Source organism: Dinoponera quadriceps, unplaced genomic scaffold (genome assembly GCF_001313825.1).
Source record: "Dinoponera quadriceps isolate SergipeBrazil2010 unplaced genomic scaffold, ASM131382v1 scaffold690, whole genome shotgun sequence".
Lineage (NCBI taxonomy): Eukaryota > Metazoa > Arthropoda > Insecta > Hymenoptera > Formicidae > Dinoponera > Dinoponera quadriceps.
Genome location: NW_014555275.1, coordinates 730,277 through 750,500, shown reverse-complemented (window position 1 = coordinate 750,500; position 20,224 = coordinate 730,277). Strand labels below are relative to the sequence as shown.

The window sequence follows — 20,224 nt, the reverse complement described above, 5'->3', positions numbered from 1 at the left end:
ACGGGGGGATAAAGGACGAGTGATGCAGAATGCGGGGGTGGAAAATGATAAATATGATGTGATGTTAATATAAGTATTAAATATAATTATAATAAATATATTTAATATAATCATATTATATATGATTTAGTATAAATATTAATATAAGTAATAGTATATTGATTGGAATCAATTAAAATAAACATATGTCACGAATATTATATGATTCAAGCGAAACATTCAGATCTCTAACTTGAAATTCAGATCTCAGCGTCTCGCGTGATACAAGTTTCAAGTGATAACTATTAACTTTCCGTTAGTCGCCAATATTCAGTAGATACCATCTTAACACTTATCGATTTGTTCTTCGCTGCTTTTTTTTTTTTTTAATATATTTTAACGCCTATCAGTCAAGTGCTAATAAACGAAAAACTGTTGCGGGAAGCGGAGGAAAGTAAATGGGGAAATTAGCGTATCCGTGAGATACATTAACGCAAAACTATTTATGGGTGACTGCGACTAACTGAGAGTTAACACGGACGTCAAAGGCAATATTTGAACAGCGGAGACAATAAGCCCGGATGACGTCTCCGAGGCATCTCTTAGACACGCGAGTTACGTGCGGCGGATCCGAGAACCGCGAATCCTTTAAGCGAGTGGCATTGTTCGCCCTGTACGCCCGTGATTTCTCGAGGGAGTAAATCGCGAGTGTCGTTACATTTCGCGCTCGGGAAAAGAGTTAACCGGCGTCACACCGGTCGAATGTAACGCTACCGTTTCTAGAAGGGGGGGGGGGGGGGGTGGCGACTAAAGTTTCCCGGAGAGCGATCCATGCGGGCATGCCGTAAAGTTTAGCATTTAGACAAGCGCCGTTCTTGAGAAGAGAGCGGTCCATTACGACTTCAGCAACGGCGTCGATAGTCGTTATCTCCCGGTTATTCTCTTCCCTTTTTCTCGTCCGCCGTTCCAACCGGCGGCACAGACGACGAGGGTAAAACTCGAAGAGGAGAGCGAGCGGTGAGGTAGAGCGCGTTAGGAGGTACGTCTTCTCGTCGTACCTCTCGGAGGCATCTAACCGAGAGGAAGATACTATCCTCCTACTACTCTTCATCTTCTCCCTTACCGCCGGGCAGGGCCGCCACGCGGATTCGCAATGGCGGTGGCGGAGGCTTAAGGGCCGTGGCACACGCAGGAAAGGATTGAGAAAAGGATTTGGTAATAAGTACTAAAGTCGGATGATTAGTTGCCGATCAAATATTCGATTATTTTGATCAAATAATTTAGTTCCTTATTGTATATACAGTACTGTATGTAATCTTGTATATTTTTTATTATCCGGTATACGGGAATTAATTGATTGCGGTAATGAAATATATTCGGTCGGCAAGTATTCGCCAAATTTTCTTCGTACTTACTACTAAATCTCATTTTCAGCGTGAGAAGCGAAACTCGAAAACGAGGGAATTGATCAAATCGCAGTCGAGAATTTCAACGTGATAATCTCACGTTCTCGATAATTCTCGGATGCGATCGCGTCAATTCGCTGAGAAAGCGTCTCAGCAATGAGAGAATCGGGAGTCTTAACTTGCGGTGTAAACTTGGGGAATAAGAGCGGTATTCATACACTGAAAGAAGAATTTGGTAACAATTCCTGTGATTTGGTTAAATAGTTCCGACTACATTGTTTGATTGCTGCTGCGACTAAATCATTTAATACCATTTACATAGTATATGATACTATACTGCATTTTACGTACTAAATAACTCGATTGCAGCGAACAGTTTAGTTGAAACTATTTAACGAAATCTTGGCAATTGTTGCCGAATCCTCCGAGTCGGATCATACATTTAAGATCGTCTTAAGTTCATCTTCAGATACTGTACGGATCTACGGATCGTTTCATTGGTTACAAAGCATCTGAAGATGAACTTAAGACGACCTTAGATACAAGAATACCGGCCTGAGTCTATTTCGATTGGCTCATAGGCGTCGCGACGAGCGGAGCTTCGAACACCGGCGACGTAGAGCCGGCCCTGTTTGACGTTTCCGCCTTCCCTCGTCGTAATTAGATAGCTCTCTTGTCGAGGACGCTACCTTGGACCGCAGTCGAGCAATCTCTCCTTCATATTCCTCGAGGCCTTATCTCCGATGCTTCTCGGTGAACAAATAGATCCCGCACTCATCGCGATGAAATTAAGGAACTGTCTGCGAGGGACGGCGTTCCGCGCCGCGGAGCGTAGTTTGCATAATACGCGCGCAGCCGGCCGCAGCTTAATCGCGAATCCGGCCGCGGGAAATCGCCGGTGAAATGCCCGGCGTGCGTGTTTGTCAATTTTTAACTTTACACCTAGCGGGACTCGGCGTATCTCGCGGCCGCGCGAAAACCCGCGAATTCAGGTGGAAATTTAATTAAGCCCCGGGGACAAATCAAAATTCGCAGCTTTGATCCGAATCGGGAGAACCGCCGCGCGATATCTCGCTCTATCGCGGCGCGAAGCGAATTAATTTCCTGACTTAATTAATTTTCCATCTTCATTAGCCGCTTCGGGACCCGCTGACTTGTGCTAATGGCCGTCTTAAACATTTATAACGGTGTCGCGATGTGAACTCAAGCGGCAGATTCATCGCGTCGCGCCGGTATTCCCTTACTTCGGGATTAGGCTAACGCGATAATTCAGAGCGCTCGTCGTTTTTCCGGCGTAACGTGCGTGTATTTTGTCATTGTCACCCGACGCGCTGAATATTCATTGATAAATGTTTCGCGGACCTTCGCGAGCGGGAATAGTTTCACGGTGGGAAAAAAGACATGAATGCGTTCGCAGCGTTACATACGCAAAAAATAAATAAATGAAAAGAGAGGTCGATGTGCGCCGTCCTGAACAAAAGAACGGACCGAAAGTGGGACAATTTCTTGAAAAGTCGCAATATTGCGACGCTTATAGACAGACGATCTCCCAAAATATGCAACTTTTCAGGAACAAAATCGGGAGAGTGTAGTTATCGCAGAAAGTTGCAATATCAGATACTGCAATATAAAGAAATTAGTGCGATGAAATAAGATATCAGTGTATAAATTATAAATTTCCGGAAAGCTGTATTTCCTACTTATTTATTATTATTTTTATTTATAATTTTATATTTTTCCTTGGACGTTTTCGTTCCTTTTCGAAAAGCTGTATTTCGTCGGACTGTCACGGCATTCGGATTTCGAGATGACGACTTTTCCGGAAAACTTTCCGAATTTTAAGATTACGATTTTTCGAGACGATGCATTTATTAAAAAAAAGGAGGGTTGCCAAACGTAACGAGTTGCGGTTTCTTGCCGCATCTACTCGCAATATTTGCGATCGCCGGGCGAATTAGAAATCTAATCAGACAGGATAGAAACGGCGGCGGTACATTCGCGGTAATTTTATTTCAAGTTCACCGTCGTGTCAATTTAATTACGCGAGCTTAAATAACTTTTCTTCCGGCGAAACGGTTAAGGGCGGCGCGTATTTCACCGTCCTTCAGCTTTTATCTCTGACATTTCTGAAAGCAGGGCTATGCTTTGCAACTTACTCAGCAGCCTGCATAATTTTGCGCAACAAAGCGAAAAGAACAGAGCTGAAAGGAAGCATCATGCTCGACGTGAAACGTATTGTGTTTTGCGCCGCGCGTTTTTCTAATATAAAAACTTTTAATGCGTCGTAATATTTTCGCGTCGTGTTCAACGGCGAGATAGCGAAGACCCTCGAGGTTAATCTATCCTCGACGTTAATTGACGTATCATTTTCCATCGATATATATATATATATATATTTATTTATTTATTTATTTATCTATTTATTTATTTATTTATCAGTATAAATTACATAGCTGTTAATAATTAGAAGTTTCACGGATTTGAGCCTGCAAAATATAATTAGCGATAAACCCGGCTTGTAAAAAGAAAATCGAGCGCAATGGGAAGAAGTTCTTCGCGAGGCAATTTCATAAAGTATACGGATAATCTCCCGTGATGCAGTTTCCCGTAACAAGTTTGCGCATAACACCCGAAATTAGTTCTCTAAATATTAGTTAATCGCCTTACACCCCCCTTCCCCGTTACGTGCGAGCGAAGCCTCGTGTGCGAAATACCTCGTGTCGAAGAAGAAAAGAAGGAAGAAAAGAAAAAAAAAGGGGGGAAAAGAAAAGAAATCGTGGTCGCCCTTCGTCCGCACGTGAGACCACATTTCACCGTCGCAATCGCTTCCGGGAGTGACGTAAAGATTTCGCGTGCTTTATTTCGTAAATAATATGAATATCTCACGTAACGCGAGATTCACAGCTCTCGCGACAGACGAGAAACCGCGCGCTGACTGCATTTCGCGAGGTGAATTTCATAAAACCTAAAATTATCCCGGCCGCGTGCTTCCTCGAGTGGAGCGCTTCAAACGAAATCTAAATGGCGCGGACGCGCGAAAAGGCCCCCCGGTGCGACGATGTCGATTTAAAGGTCCTTTAATAGCGCCTCTTTCCTCGCATCGTGGTAATCGAGAGGCGCTGAGCGTCAGCCAGGCATTCCTCGGTTGCGTGCACAGTGTATTTGGGGCAACACAATAAGCGCAGCCGGGAAAGTGGGCCGCAAACCCACCACCGGAGGAAATCTACGGGCGCGAGAGAGAATCCTCCTCTCGCCGCCCCCTCGGCGCTCGCTCTCTCGCGTGCAGTGTGTCTGCGCTGATCCTCGTTTGACGAATATGGAGCGAAACGGAGTGACAAGGGGATGGAGTAGACTATTTATTACATCCAGACGCGAGCTCCACTTAGCCGCTCATGGATGATGAGCGGTTGTGCATTTGTACGCGTCCGCGTTGTGTCGCTCGAGCGCGCTATACTTCGCTACTATCGCGAGAATCGTTCTCACCGCGCCCGTCGCCGCGAATTCGCGCATTGTGCGAATTACCGTGTCGACGATGCCGCGGTAAGGGTGCGCTAGTCGAAAAATCGACTTAACGATGTATAACCCGCGCCTCGGGACGATGAGACGAATTACGAAGAAGTTGCAGGTCGATCTAGGTTTGCATTTAAAAGTGACGACAAAAATCGTTAAGCTGACCCGGTATATCGCGCTCGCTCTTACTCATCGTCTGATTTACTCGATCCTTTAACTCAAAGTAGAATCGCACGTATTAGACGAATGTTTCAATTATTTGTTGTTGCAGTCAGATCAGTTTTTTAATCTTGCGCGATAGTTAAGAGAATATTTATACGACACCGTGTTACTACGTTTCGGTTTCGTTAACCTTTCGCTGTTTGCCTGAAATTTTGCAGTTCAAATTCCCACGTCGGCTTGTTGATCCGATTTTTTTTTCATTGATCTATTTTTATTCGATTCCGACACGATTGCAGTTTGTGCAACAAACAAAATCCGCGTGACCCTGGGATTCGCTTCTTTTTGCCCGATTTTCTTTTTCAGTGCGCAGAGTAAAAACGTACGTCCGATGCGTGCCGATATCCGGCCGTGTTCACTTCTGACATTAGGTGTGTGCCGAAAAAAAACCGGAGCGGTTCAACTACACGTGCTGCGAAGTTCGACGCTTTCATCGCGCGCGCGCGCAACAAACAGCAATCCGCGATGTTAAAAGCGGGAAACGACCTCCGGAACCCCCTTCCTATTATCCGTTTCGTTCGCTCCGGCGATCGTTTTTCTACATTACGTCGTACCACGGAAATAAATGATTTCTACGTTTTTAACGAGATCGTAAATTATACCCGACACCCTTAGGAGCGGCTGAAAAGCCGGTTACGGAATGAGCGAAAAACAAGGAAAAAGAATAGTGGAAAGCCCCGGGAAAAGCGGAGGAACGTCATCATCGAATTTACTGGAGCATCGCGAGAGCCTCGAGAGCGGTTCAGCGGCTCAAACACCGGGGTGAAAAGACGGAAAATGTGAAAACTTCCGTGCGCGCGTGCGCGCGTACATTCGTTCGCTAGACGGAACGGAGTCAATGTGAGATCTTTGCTCTTTGGATCATGAATGATTTATCCCTACTTTCTGGAACGATAGCGTCGCGTCAATGCGACACGAGATGTAGCTTCTGTATAAAAGGTTTCGCAATGTGTCCGCCAATTTCTGGCTGCAGCTGCTTCAGAGATCGCGCCCTCCAAATTGACATCGGACGGAGTGCAGACCGCGCTGTTTTACGACTTACCGTGCACGCGCGCGTTACCGTGTTGAAGAAATGAGGAAAAATCGAGAAAGCAATTTGGAAAATTGTATTATAAATGCGAATTCATGATGCGGCGAAGGATCGCTGGAAGGGAATACACAGGATGTCCGGATCAATCAACGTGGCCGAATTTCGTGAAGGCGTAGAACGGATCGAGGCGAATAAAGAAATCCTCTACCATTTTGCAAACAACACGCAACACTTCGAATTATTAATTAATGAAAGTGGTCGTGTATAGAGGCTTCTTCGGCTGATAACACATAAATTTACCTGTTGTTTGAAAAAAATGATATAGGATATTTTCTATTCGTCTTCACGTCTTTAATTTGTCCATGTTGATCTGGAACAACCTGTACATTTAAATCTTTGACCAAGTTTTATCGGAATACACGAGACGCGATTATCCGCGATAAGTGAAAAAATGTAGACACTCGACACTGTGATACACGTCCCGAAGAATTCATGAGAATATTTTTCGCATTGCGCAGAATTTTGGAAACTGCAAGATCGAAAGAAGAAGGAGAATATTCCATCGATCGCCTAAAGAATTTTCCACACTCTGTCCGATAAGCTAAATCGAAAAACAGGACAAGATGCGAATGAATATTTCCAACGTCCGTTAAAAATCATTCTTGCCACCGTTTTCGCACATGATCCAAATATCCCGAATAAAGAGATGAAGATAATTGAGCGATTTTAAGCTTCTCAACTTGATAACTTAATAATCCGACTTGAATACAAGATGAAACCGACGAACGAACGAACGTCGGGTCCAACAAGATAAATTGCGGCTAGCCGTTGACCCGCGGCTCTCGAACTTACGAGTTCATTCGCGGTCAGTGTATCCCTCGTTTGCGCTCTTCACGAAAAGTATCGTCGCTACTTTTTTCCACCGGCCGCAACAAAAGCTCGTTGCGCGCGCGCTCACGTGGCAGGACGTCCGCTAACTAACGAGAAATTTCAGCGATAAGTAAAAGAAGTAATTTACGTTTACGCGGCAAGAAATTCGCGATAACGTCGGTATTTCTAGACCGCGGCGTCGTAAATTATGCGATCGATCGGTTTCTCACGCCCATTTGCATTTCAGAATCTTTTTCCGAGTCTCCCGCCTGAAAGCAGTCAAGTGCAGGCGAGATGCATCAGCTGAAACTTTTTCCGCCACCTCCCCGAGACCGTTCGTATATTTCTTTAAGGCGGAACGGGCGATAGGAGGAATTCAGCGTTTATTGGAATGTTATTTCGCTCGTAATATATATATATATATATGTATGTATACACGAGGTAATTAATTTCCGGACTGACAAGGATATCGCGGACGCGGTTGCGGATTTCACTCGCGCGGTGAAATCACGGTAATGCACGTGTCTAATTTATGAAATCCGTCAGCTTCTTTTTCACACTGCAGTTTTACACGCGCGAAACGTCGGGAACCGGCCGCCCCGTTCCTGACAAGCGCTTCAACACGTTGTTATCGTTCACGAAATTTCTATCTCTTCCCCCCCCCTCTTTCTCTCTCCGTCTCTCTCGATACGAATTTAAAAATATTTCTCCATAATAACTGCGCCAGCGAGAAGATCTTAGCAAAAATTGATTCACCCTCTCTTTCTCTCTCTCTCTCTCCCTTTCTTTCTTTCCTTCTCTTTTTCTCGCGTGTCGAGCGAAATAGGCCGTGCCGCGTTTCCGGAAACGCAGTTCAACACGTTTTCTCCCGCGACGACGAAGACAAAAACCGCTTGTGCATTTTGATCCAATTAATTCCGCTATAAGCTTACCCCTCCCCCGCACAATACGTGTGCGCTTTCAGCCTCGCGTCCACGTGCAGTTGTAGTCTATTTCGTTTTTCTTCCTCCGTGTTCCCATTTGGCTTCGTTCACGAAACATCGCGGAGGAGGATTCGTTCGGCCGAGAGAGACGCGCGAGAAATCTTGACTCTCCGTCAGTTGTAATATTTTTCATCCGTGAATGGTCGCGGTGTATCCTACAGAGATGCGCTAATTTACTCATTATTTCCCTCTGCTCCTTGGAACAATTTTTCTTTCATTAGTATCTGGCTAATAGACCAAGCATTGAAATACACAAAAAACAACGAAGGATAAAGAGAAGGAGGAGAAAACATTGACAAGAACGAGTTCGAGATTCTTGAGACTGTGTACACTGCGAATCCAAGTATGTAATTTTACACACTTCGTGCAGTCCCTTTCTACGCTTATGTATGCAAAATCGTAGTACTAACGCGCGTAAAAGGTGACCCACTGTATGTAAAATTACACACTTGGATTTGTAGTGTGGCAACGGCGATACACGTTGCAGCCCGAACGTATCTATTGGAATACACTGGCGACTAACGGAGGGTAAATAACGGCGAGAGCGGGCAGCCGTCGAATTTGCGTGGATTTTTCCTCCTTCTTCCTCCGATGTTATTAAAGATTCGGTCTTTGTATCATCGCTCGGCGAGAGCGGGTGAACCGAGGAATGTCGCTCCGCCGGCGCATAACGTCATTTATAAAGCAAAACCCCTGGCAGCGTGTCTCGCAGCTTAGTGGCATTGAGCCCGGGATAAATAATATAAAAACATTTGTCAACCTATTCCCGTATGCTGCGCTCGCGGAAATACTTTCAATAAAAAATTTACGCGGAGGATTCTCTTTCCCGCCGTCCAAGAGCTGAGCGAGAGACGACGGGGCTCACGTAGGGGCACGAGAGGACGAGACTCGAATAGAAAGAGAGAGAGAGAGAGAGGGAGCGAGAGAGAAAGATCCTCCGACGGCTCGTTCCTGCAGGACACGAGCGGAACAATAAGAGGACGACGTGGACTATGGCGGACATAAGGGGTTGGACGACTAGAGTTCCTCTAACAAAGCCTCGGTATTATTGCGAGACGGAGGCGCTTTTGAATTCTCGCGGTCCGTCGCGAGACTCGTGGAAAAGATTCGACGGGGAGGAGAAGAAGGGAAGGGAGGGTTGGGAGGCGAAAAAACGGAAGCTCGACCTGTCCGTGACGAGCTGCTGGTCAAGCGAACAAAGAAAATAAGAGCAGAGAAAAAAACAAGCGAATTCCACGTCGTTTAAACATAAAATTCGCCCGAAGCGAGCGCGTGTGCTCGCGGCGAGAATATTCGTAATTAACTGAAATTGCAAATCGAATCAAAACGACCGCGATATATTCTCTTTTACACTTCGTTCTCTCTCTCGCGCTACAGCGTTTTGTATTATTTTGCAGAATAAACGAGCGAACGCAACACAAAAGACGGAAGGGAGAGAGAGAGAGAGATAGAGAGAGAAAGAGGGGGGAGGAGGTAATGATGTAATAAAAATCACACACATACACTCACCCGGCAGAAGCTGGTAATCGAGGAGATCTGAAACAGAAAGCACAAACGTGTGATCAGTACTAAGTACGAGCGCATTTCGGAATTGAAATTCAAAAGTTATCCTGCGCGCGGAAGCTCTCGAAGTTGATCACCGCGAGCTTGAACTATTTGACGTAGCGAAAAAGAGAGAGAGAGAAAGAGAGAAATAGGAAAAGAACGCGGCAAACTTTTCCTCTCGATTATCATAAAAACTTTTTTGACGCAAGAATAGCCGCGTCGCGCGTCGCTCGCGAAAAACGCAGACGTATTTTACGTATTCGCGGAAACTTTAACAATTTTCATTCTTAGAGAGAGAGAGAAAGAGAGAGAGAGAGGGGGAAGGGAGAAAGAGAGATCAAGATTTGCGCGGTCTGATATGCATACGTTTCGAGAGCCTCAGCGAATGGTAACGAGTCGAGTCGAGAATTCAACATTTTGCTTCAGTCTCGGATACGGAAATCATTATGATATTAATTAGAGAAGTCTCTCACATATCTCACATATATTGAGACACATTCTTCTGCTTATTCCGGAGATAAACCGTGTCTCCGCGCGAGAAGGAACGATATAATTCGACGAGATGTAAAAAGATCAGCCCGGGGAAAGGCCATGGCAGGAATAGAGAATCGTAAACAGTAAAAAAATTTACCCCTTTGATTCCTTTACTTTGTACAGGATGACGCAACAGTTATTACCACTTCGAATATTCTCGAAATATGAGAGTAGCTGATAAACGTATCTAATAAAAGCACTGATATATAAATGAATAACAGCACTTTGAATACTTTCTGCAAATGTAAACTTCTTTCATCTTCACCTAATGGTCAATAAAGTACGAGAAGAGATGCGGTTTGACTTGTCTATTCTGAATCGAATTTTATTTCCTGACAAGATTTCATTAACTTTTATTATATATCGGACTTCGTAACTGTTGTCTTTTGTTTGCGATTGGACTTATGTCACGATCATCGATTGACGCGTATGTAAATATTGACTCTCCAATAGCTTCCGACTATCGCCGATATCATGCTTTCATAATGTCTTCATGCTATTGAAAAGCATCCAATCTTGGATCGCAACGTCTAGACGAAAAGAATGTATCATGTTTACATCTGAACAACTTATGATATCATGTTCGAGGGGATGTTTTATTTTCCTTAATATCGCGCTATACCTTGCCTGCGTAGATTCTTTAGATCCTACTGCTAAGTAAGTTTTAAAGTTTCGGGAAAAAAACGCGTTTTTCTCCAGTTTTCCGCGGATTTCTTCAGTTCCTTATCTTCCGGAAAAAAGAGCAAACGTGACAGATTTCAACCGAACATAGGCGAATTTTTCTAAACGAATTTTTGCACCGGAAACTTCCGGAACAGAAACCGGAAAAGAAATCCGCGGAAAATTCGGGGAAAAGAAATCGGAAATTTTTTTCCGAAGCTTTAAAACAATACTGCTAGATTACCGTCCACCTTCCTCGACATGCCACCCGCTCAGAGTAACGTAGACTTCCTCGCAGCCCTGCGAGACGCTCCAGACGTCCGTTCGCCCGTCTCGTGCATCGAATAAAGTGTGCGACGCACGTGAGAGCTAATGAGCAATTAATTGGCGACTAATCGCGCGGTTAATTAATAACGCGACGGACTGGAGCGTTTCGTCAAACGGGCTCGTTAGAGACGTGCGCGCGAGGATCGAATCGCTTCCTCCGCGCGAAGAAAGAATTGGTCTTAAAAAGCGAGAAACAACACAATGGGGTTCCGTTTGGTGAAAATCTATCGAGCGATTCGTCGCGTCGCCGAATACGCGCGCCGAACGCACGTGCGGCACAAAGTGCATTTGCTTTCCGAGCGACGCGGGGTTCGGCGAGCCCGCGGCTGTGTGCCGGTCTTATTAAGGAGTTCCTTTGATCACGTGGCGATTAAACGACTGACAGAAGCGCGACGCGGCCGGAAAGAGGAAGCACAGCCGGTGACGAGGGCGAGCTCTCGCCTTTGTGCGCGCGACGGCGAAAGGATCGCGAAAAACGCACGCTCTCACGCGCCCCCGCGAGCCCGGGGATTCGCGTTATCGCGCCCCCGAGCGAACTACTTTTCTCAATGAGCCGCGGAATCGAGCCGATCACCGTCAAACTTCCCTACGTGCTTAACGCCGCGCCGTTTGTTTAACGATTACGTAGTCGCGTGCGGGTACGACCGTCACGCTACGGTTATAAACTTGGATATAGCTGTTCCTTTTCCTTTTTTTCTCCCCCTTCCTCCTACCCCCTCTGCACGATCGCCTATCTCGCTCCACTTTCGTTAAATTTCGTTTATCCGCGAGCATTTCTTGCCGTGTGCGCCTCCCCCGGACGAGCGAGCTCGCGCGTGCACTTGTACACTTAACCGGCACGTGAAAGTATGCACACATTTTCCCCGGACATCCTCATGTAAGGTAAAAGTACCAATATGTCTGGACACGTACCTAACTCCGGACATTCTCGTTTCGGCGTGAATATTGAAACTTTCGACATAAAATGCTATATAAAATATAGCATTGAATATATACGTGTATTCTACATTGAAAGTTTCAGTATTCACACTTAACCAGTTGAGTGTGTTTGACGACTTTATCCGCCATGGAGATGTGGCAGAATCTTGTGTCATGACGACTATATCCGTCATGCGTAAAATTTTGTTACAATTTGATATTTAATTGTAATTCTGGCGAAAACTAAATTATATTCGTAAATTTTAATATGGGTAAAATGTTTAGAGGTCAAGACGAAATGAAATGAACAAATGAAAATTAGAAATAATTTGAGTTGGATTTATAACTTCCTGAGAGCGAACTCGCTTGATTATCGCGACACACACTGGTGGGCGCTTTGCGAAGAGATCGCCACAGTTAACTGGTCAAAGACCGAAACAATAAGAACGTCCAGAGGTTAGGCACTTGTCCAAGTATTGGTATTTTCATTGGCTTTCGATATAAACTGAATGTAACGCTTTTCTATTATATTTAAGACTCTGATATGAGGCTCGGCGTGAATTTTTTCGACGATTGCGCGCAATTAGCGCGACGGAGAATTCATTACGGCCAATTTAGGGGCCGTATCGTGATGTCGGAACAAATAGCTGCCGGAGACTCGCAAACGAGCCTGTGTACCGTACATACGTACGTACGTACGGTTCCTGATTTGGCGTTATGTTAATATCTCGGTAGGTTAGGCCGGCGCGCTTATTGTTTGCCTTTGATCGGTTATCTGCTTAATTGGCTTTCGATTTAGACCAGCCCTCGGGGGCTCGAGCGGGTAATATTCGATGAAGTCTCCCCGATGCTCCGCGCGCGTGTGTATCGGTGTGTCGGTAAAAATAGGCACAAAGGGATCGCAGAGTAGCTCCGCGGCGTTTCGAGCTTAACGCTTCGCGCTTACGCGCGTTGCAATTCGTATTGTCTGAATTTCTTGGAGTGAAGGACTTCCCGCCGGAAACGAGCGGAGATTCGCTCGGAGCGGCAATGAAAATACCGCCACTCGGTATAACTCGAATAACAAGGGAGGATTCTTGTACTCAAGCACAATGCGGATTCTTAATACGAATGAACATTTCAATCGATCAGAGTCGCTCTGTTAAAATGCATAATATTGAGATGACGGAGGCACGTTAGACTCGTTCAACAATTACGAGGGAAAATGACGTCATTCGACGGTTCACAGCGGAGAATTCACTCTGTTAAAATGCAATCAATGTATTATCACCGAGAAGCAGTCAATAGTTACGAGCAGTCGCAGTTATAAGTATAGCATTGCAAATCAGTAAAAAGTCTCGTTGCAAAAGTCTGTTGATAACAATGACTATTTCCATCAGGGGAATCTAATTGTAGAAACAGTGAAAAAAAGATTACTTATTATATCCTCTTTTATTATCTTAGTCGTTCTTCAAGTGTTGTCAATGATTTTACCCGGAACATTCTTAATTGATTTCATTCATATCGTACTTGAAAAATTCTTATTCTGATGGGACTCGACGAAACCTCTGGCTATTGAGTCCGCTGCCGCACAAACTACGCAAAACGGACATATAGTCGAATGCACATACGTACATATATTTCTGCTAGGGGACGATTCACTCGAATTAAGAGTGCGCTCCGTGCGAGTGAGAAATCGCTCGTAATCAGGTGTGCACGGCCGTTAGTTTATTTTCGCGACGGTATTTCACCCGAAGAGTGAAACGAGACTTAAGTAGTACAGTAAAACATGGGCGTTTCTTGCGTTTTCCGCAACACTGGGAAAATTCGCGTATCTCTTCGCGCAAGTATTAATAGCTGCCTGCTTCAAGAGGCACTCGAGAGAAGAAAACGCGAAGACCAACGGGACAAGCTTTATACAAGCGGTCTCCTCCTTGCTGGATCTGAATGTCGACGCGCGATTAAAGAAAGGTAACTGTGGTCTCACGCTTCGCGCAAATTGGCGTTACACGGCGACATTATACCCGCCAGCTCGATCGAGCGGGGGATTTTCATCGAGCGCCGTGAATTTAACGGCCACTTTGCACCGGGTGGATATCAAAGAAAACGCCCAGGCATTCCGGGAGCTCTTTCGGCTGTGCCAATGTTTGCGCAGCTGAGTCGTACGTAACGAATTAAACGTTCCCGGCGCGGCCGCTCCAATCCTACGCGTTACACGTCTCTCTTACACGTGAGAATGATCCATTGCCACGGATCCGGACCGTGTATTCCGAAGCTCCGCAAACGGAGGATCGCAGGCTGCCTTCGTATTCCACCGGAATTCACTGTGATCTCTTTCCCCGACCCTCCCTCACCTTTCCCGTCCGCAGATCTCAAACGTTCAAACTGCGGAATAATATTCCTCGATGCACCGACTTGAAACATTGCGCGTTGCTTGCCGACGAATGGGTGATTTGATCGTTATTATTATAGAGGACAAATGTGGCAAAAAGATTTCGCTCGTTGCCGCTTCTTCTCATAAATCAGGTAAATATAGCAATACCACGTCTGAAACATACAATAATTGCGAAGAAAGAAGATTCTAGCGTTCCGTCGTTTTTCACCGATATTCATAGCAATATTATTTTCCCTTCATACGAACACCGCTAAGAAATAATATTCTTTGACGTATTGCATTAGACAGTTACATAGATCGTCTTAAAATTAACTTGGCACGACAATGTCATTTTTATTGGAAGATATCCTTTTAAATATTTGGTAAAAGATTCGATCCTTTGGCGTCGCGTCTGCATCTCTCAAGTGATACAAAAATATATGAACCTGGATGAATAGTTCTTCGGGCGACCGCTTTAGATAAGTCACTATTAAGCTACCTAGTTAATCTTTCAATGTTTTCAGTGATCTCCGAAATGAAATAATGAAAGAAAGCTAAAGCACTCCCGGCATGTTGAATTTAAAAAACTTATAATTTAATTTATGGACGGATTTTTTTTTTTTAAATTTAATAAAATTTTTAATTTTATTTAAGTACGGATATATAATTTAAATATTAAATTTAATATATTAATCATATTTCACAGGACGTAATTAATATCACAGATAGATATTAATATCACAAATTATTTTTATATTGCATTTTTGATGATCCGATTGATGATGATGATGACTTTTGTACTATTTGGAGATACGCCTACTAGCATTTGCGGATTTAACTAGACCGGGATTCGAACCCGGAACTGTCGCTGACCGGAATGTTGATCTAGATCACCGATCTATCTACTGATCTATCCAGGCCCTCGAATAGACATTCTGTTATTTGTGTACTTGTCTTACAATATCATATGTTTACGCTTTTCCTCATAAATCAATTAATTATGGCGACATCAGTCTACGAAACAATTGGAAGAGAGAGAGGGCTCTATCTGTCGTACTACGCTGGAATATATTTACTATTCTTCTTTCTCCTCTTTCTTTCTCCATTGAAGATTTCAAACACCGATTTAACCATCAGACTACGGGTCGTTCTGAAGTAAGGCGATCGCTATGTAAGACGCGGAGTTAAGGGGGAAGTCTACTGTAAAATTTTCAAAAAATCAATTTTTTGTTTATTGGCTTAAAAAATACTTTGAACCCTCTAAAATAAGGTACATTAGGTGTTATAGCCGGCTAAATTTTTCTTCATTGAAATTTCGACCTTTTACCGAAGCGCTCCGAAACGCGTACCTGCGGCAAATTTCTACCTGTTCGGCGGATACAGCGTAGTGACTTGCAATTCAATTTCTAACATTTCTAATACTCCAAGTCGATCAACAGATGTCACTAGGTATATTTTATAGTCAGTTAGAAGCGATTTCAACAGATGATCTGGTCGTTAGCTCCGAAACAAACATTCAGCGGCGCAAAAACCGTCGATATTGCGTCATATTGTGCTGCGAGCATTTTCAATGAAGGCTACTCCAGTATCCTCAAAATGATGGACGTTATGANTTTTATCGACAAAATCCTCCGTCAGACGAGAGTCAATACTATGTAGATGATAACCATATTTTGTTTTTTGTTTCAGATCACCCAGACGTGAGATTTCATGTACACCGTTTGGGCACCTAAAAAAAACGGACCTGCACTTGAAGGAGTGCCACGACGGCAATTTTGAATATTTCGACTTGAAAATTTTTTTACAAATACTTGAATATATAATAAAGATGACGGTTTAATTTAATTTAATGTACGAGTCATATTTTGTTAGAAAAAAATTCGGAAAATCGGCCTGTTTTTTCCCTTGTCACAGTAGACTTCCCCCTTAACGCTAGCCGTCACGATGCAACACTTCTGCGCGTTAAGATGAGACAACAAACGAGAACACTTAAAAACATTGCTCGCACATATCGGATCAACATGTAACATTTTCTGATGTATCAAATTGAAACATTGCAAACAGCTGCTTTTTATGTCAATTTCGCGCAATAGTTTATTTTTATTAAAGAGACAATCTTTGAAGAATTTGGTAAAAGATTCGAAACGTCAATGTTACGTATGCATTTTTTGGTATAAAAATACTCATTGATACAAAAATATACGAGCACGAGCGTGGCATAGCAGAGAGTGCACTGGTCTGCTATACCAAGTTCCCGGGTTCGCCTCCCGGTAGAGCCACGAAAAAAAATACGCTCGTGTCTCCTCTGATGGGACTGGCAAACCATCGATAGAGTATCTTTGCCACAAAAAAACCTCGCTCAAACTTGCCGCTCGGGATCGGCGGTTAAAAACTGTAAGTCTCTCAATGTTTGTGTATAATCTACGTGCACACCACAAGCATATGTGAGAAAGAGGTAGGCCCAAGCCTGATGAAGGAGACAAAAATATATGGAACCTGGATGAATAATAGTTCTTCGGGCGACCGCTTTAGATAAGTCACTATTAAGCTACCTAGTTAATCTTTCAATGTTTTCAGTGATCTCCGAAATGAAATAATGAAAGAAAGCACTCCCGGCATTTATGTTAAATTTAAAGAACTTATAATTTAATAAAATTTTTAATGTTATTTAGGTACGGATATATAATTTAAATATTAAATTTAATATATTAATCATATCTCACTGTAGGACGTAATTAATATCACAGATAGATATTAATATCACAGATTATCTTTTGATTATACTGCATTTACATCACAGATTATATTGCATTTTTGATGATCCGATTGATGATGATGATGACTTTTGTACTATTTGGAGATACGCCTACTAGCATTTGCGGATTTAAATAGACCGGGATTCGAACCCGGAACTGTCGCTGACCGGAATGTTGATCTAGATCACCGATCTATCTACTGATCTATCCAGGCCCTCGAATAGACATTCTGTTATTTGTGTACTTGTCTTACAATATCATATGTTTACGCTTTTCCTCATAAATCAATTAATTATGGCGACATCAGTCTACGAAACAATGGGAAGAGAGAGAGGGCTCTATCATTCTGTCGCACTACGTTGGAATATATTTACTATTCTTCTTTCTCTTCTTTCTTTCTCCATTGAAGATTTCATATACCGATTTAACCATCAGACTACGGGTCGTTCTGAAGTAAGGCGATCGCTATGTAAAACGCGGAGTTAACGCTAGCCGTCACGATGCAACACTTCTGCGCGTTAAGATGAGACAACAAACGAGAACACCTAAAGACATTGCTCGCACATATCGGATCAACATGTAACATTTTTTGATGTATCAAATTGAAACATTGCAAACAGCTGCTTTTTATGTCAATTTCGCGCAATAATTTATTTTTATTAAAGAGACAATCTTTGAAGAATTTGGTAAAAGATTCGAAACGTCAATGTTACGTATGCATTTTTTAGTATAAAAATATTCATTGATACAAAAATATATGAGCACGAGCGTGGCATAGCAGAGAGTGCACTGGTCTGCTATACCAAGTTCCCGAGTTCGCCTCCCGGTAGAGCCAGGAAAAAAAAATACGCTCGTGTCTCCTCTGATGGGACTGGCAAACCATCGAGAGAGTATCTTTGCCACAAAAAAACCTCACTCAAACTTTTTGCCGCTCGGGATCGGCGGTTAAAAACTGTAAGTCTCAATGTTTGTGTATAATCTACGTGCGCACCACAAACATATGTGAGAAAGAGGTAGGCCCAAGCCTGATGAAGGAGACAAAAATATATGGAACTTGCATGAATATTTCTTCGGACGACTGCTTTAGATAACCACTTAAGCTACCTAGCGCATTCTTCGATACTTTCGGCGACCTGGGCGTGTTTACTGATATCACAGATTTCTTGACTCTCCTTTCATCTTAATTTAAGTCGATAATAATATGTTCCAATTATATACGTATATATGTATATATATATATATATATATACACACCTTACTTATAATAATAATATGCGTATAGGTGTAAATAATAATAATAATAATATGCGTATAGGTGAAATGAATTAATGCACGATTAATTACAGAATGAATTGTGGAATGTAAAGCGCTTATAATAAGTTGTATTCAAGATTTCTTAGATCGCTTACTAGCATCGAGGAAATGCGCTAGGCCGAGGTTCGAACTCAGAACTGTCATTTGCCGAATTGTTGATCCATAGACCACTGATCTATCCAAATCCTCGAACAAATGCTCTTCCTTTTGCGTATATGTCATCTAATACGATATGTTTACGTTTCTTTTCATAAGTTAAGTAACCATGGCAACATCACGTCTGTGAAACACCCAGTTAGAAGAAAAAGGACTCTAGTGTACTCTCGTATTCCGCTGGAACTCGTGACGACGTATCTCTTTTATGTTCTTCGAGGTTTCAAATGCCGACATAAGAAATAATATTCTTTAACGAATCAGACTAGATCTAAGGATGCTAGATGCTAGATGCCACGGAAAAATGCTGCTGGCGATGCCCATGTCGTCCCTATAAGCCGCTTTGGAAAGGACAACCGCTGAGGTTCTTAGCCAATAGTAGTCCGGCATAACCCGCAAAGATTTCCCGAGCTCTGCGGGTATCCATGATGGATTTTCCTCAGTGTAAAAAAAGAAGACACTGATTTATCCAGGCCCTTGAATGAACACTGTTTCGTCTGCATAATTATCTTAAATTTCGATGTTTACGCTTCTTTTCATCAGTCAGATAACTATGATAGCATCACGTTTGTGTAACACGCAACACTGGGAAGAGAAAAAATTTTCCGTCATAATGCGCTGGAACAAGTGGAGGTATTCTATCTTTGTTTTTCCTTCTTTCTTTTTCTCTTGAATATTTCAAATACCGCTTTAACCATTAGACTGCCGGATGTTCGAAAGACAATCGCTGTGTGAGGCACGCGGTTACCGTGATGAAGCTCTTCTGTACATTCGCCTGTTTCGAAATGTCAACAAACGAGAACGCCGAAACCTTATAAGCGCGTAATAATATATAATATTAACTAATATTTCTGGAATATTAATAGATGGTTATGTGTCCATTACTAAAATTTAAGAAATATTTAATGTTATAGTAATATTATATATTTTTTAAATATTCAATTCTATGTATATATATAATATATGTAATTGCAGTTTTTTATTTCAAATGCACAGCAATACCAATTTTATTAAGTAAATAAAGTGGAAGAAATTTGGTGCAATAATACATTTTATATTAAAAAAATTATACGTATATATTTAAATATTATTTATATATATTTTTCTGTAATATATCATTTCTACCTTATTTTTTCTTAATATTCTAACAACATTTTTATAATATGCCAAGAATGTTTAATGACGTGGAACATTGCACGATTGATTTTTTTTAAATCAACTTCGCGCAACAGTTTATTTTTATCAAAGAGAAATTCTTTGAACAACTGGATAAAACATTCGAATAGTCGACGTTACGTATACATTTTTTTCATTAATACAAGAATATATGAGCACGAGCGTGGCATAGCAGAGAGCGCACTGGTCTGCTGTGTAGAGATTTCCCGCGTTCGCGTCCCGGTGGAACCCCCCAAAAAAAATACGCTCATGTCTCCTCTGATGAACTTGGCAAACTATCGAGAGTATCTATGCTAGAACGAGAACACCTCACTCAAACATGCCGTTCGGAATCGGCGTTAAAAACTGTAGGTCCCATATGCTTGTGTATAATCTGCGTACCACAAACATATGCGAGAGAAGAGGTAGGCCCAAACTTTACAAAAAGGACTCAAAGGAAGAAGGAGACAAAAATATATTGGACTTGGATGGATATTTCTTCGGACGACCGC

General features: G+C 42.7%; 1 protein-coding gene across 5 annotated transcripts in view; it reads right to left on the bottom strand.

Moving 5' to 3' along the window:
• Positions 1-20,224, bottom strand: part of LOC106743733 (neurexin-1) — a 305,519-nt gene that overhangs the window by 125,531 nt on the left and 159,764 nt on the right. For all 5 annotated transcript variants that reach the window (XM_014617872.1, XM_014617873.1, XM_014617874.1 and 2 more), the window contains exon 6: positions 9,507-9,533. In XM_014617872.1, the coding sequence (XP_014473358.1) occupies positions 9,507-9,533 (27 nt within the window). The remainder of the gene's footprint in view (positions 1-9,506; positions 9,534-20,224) is intronic.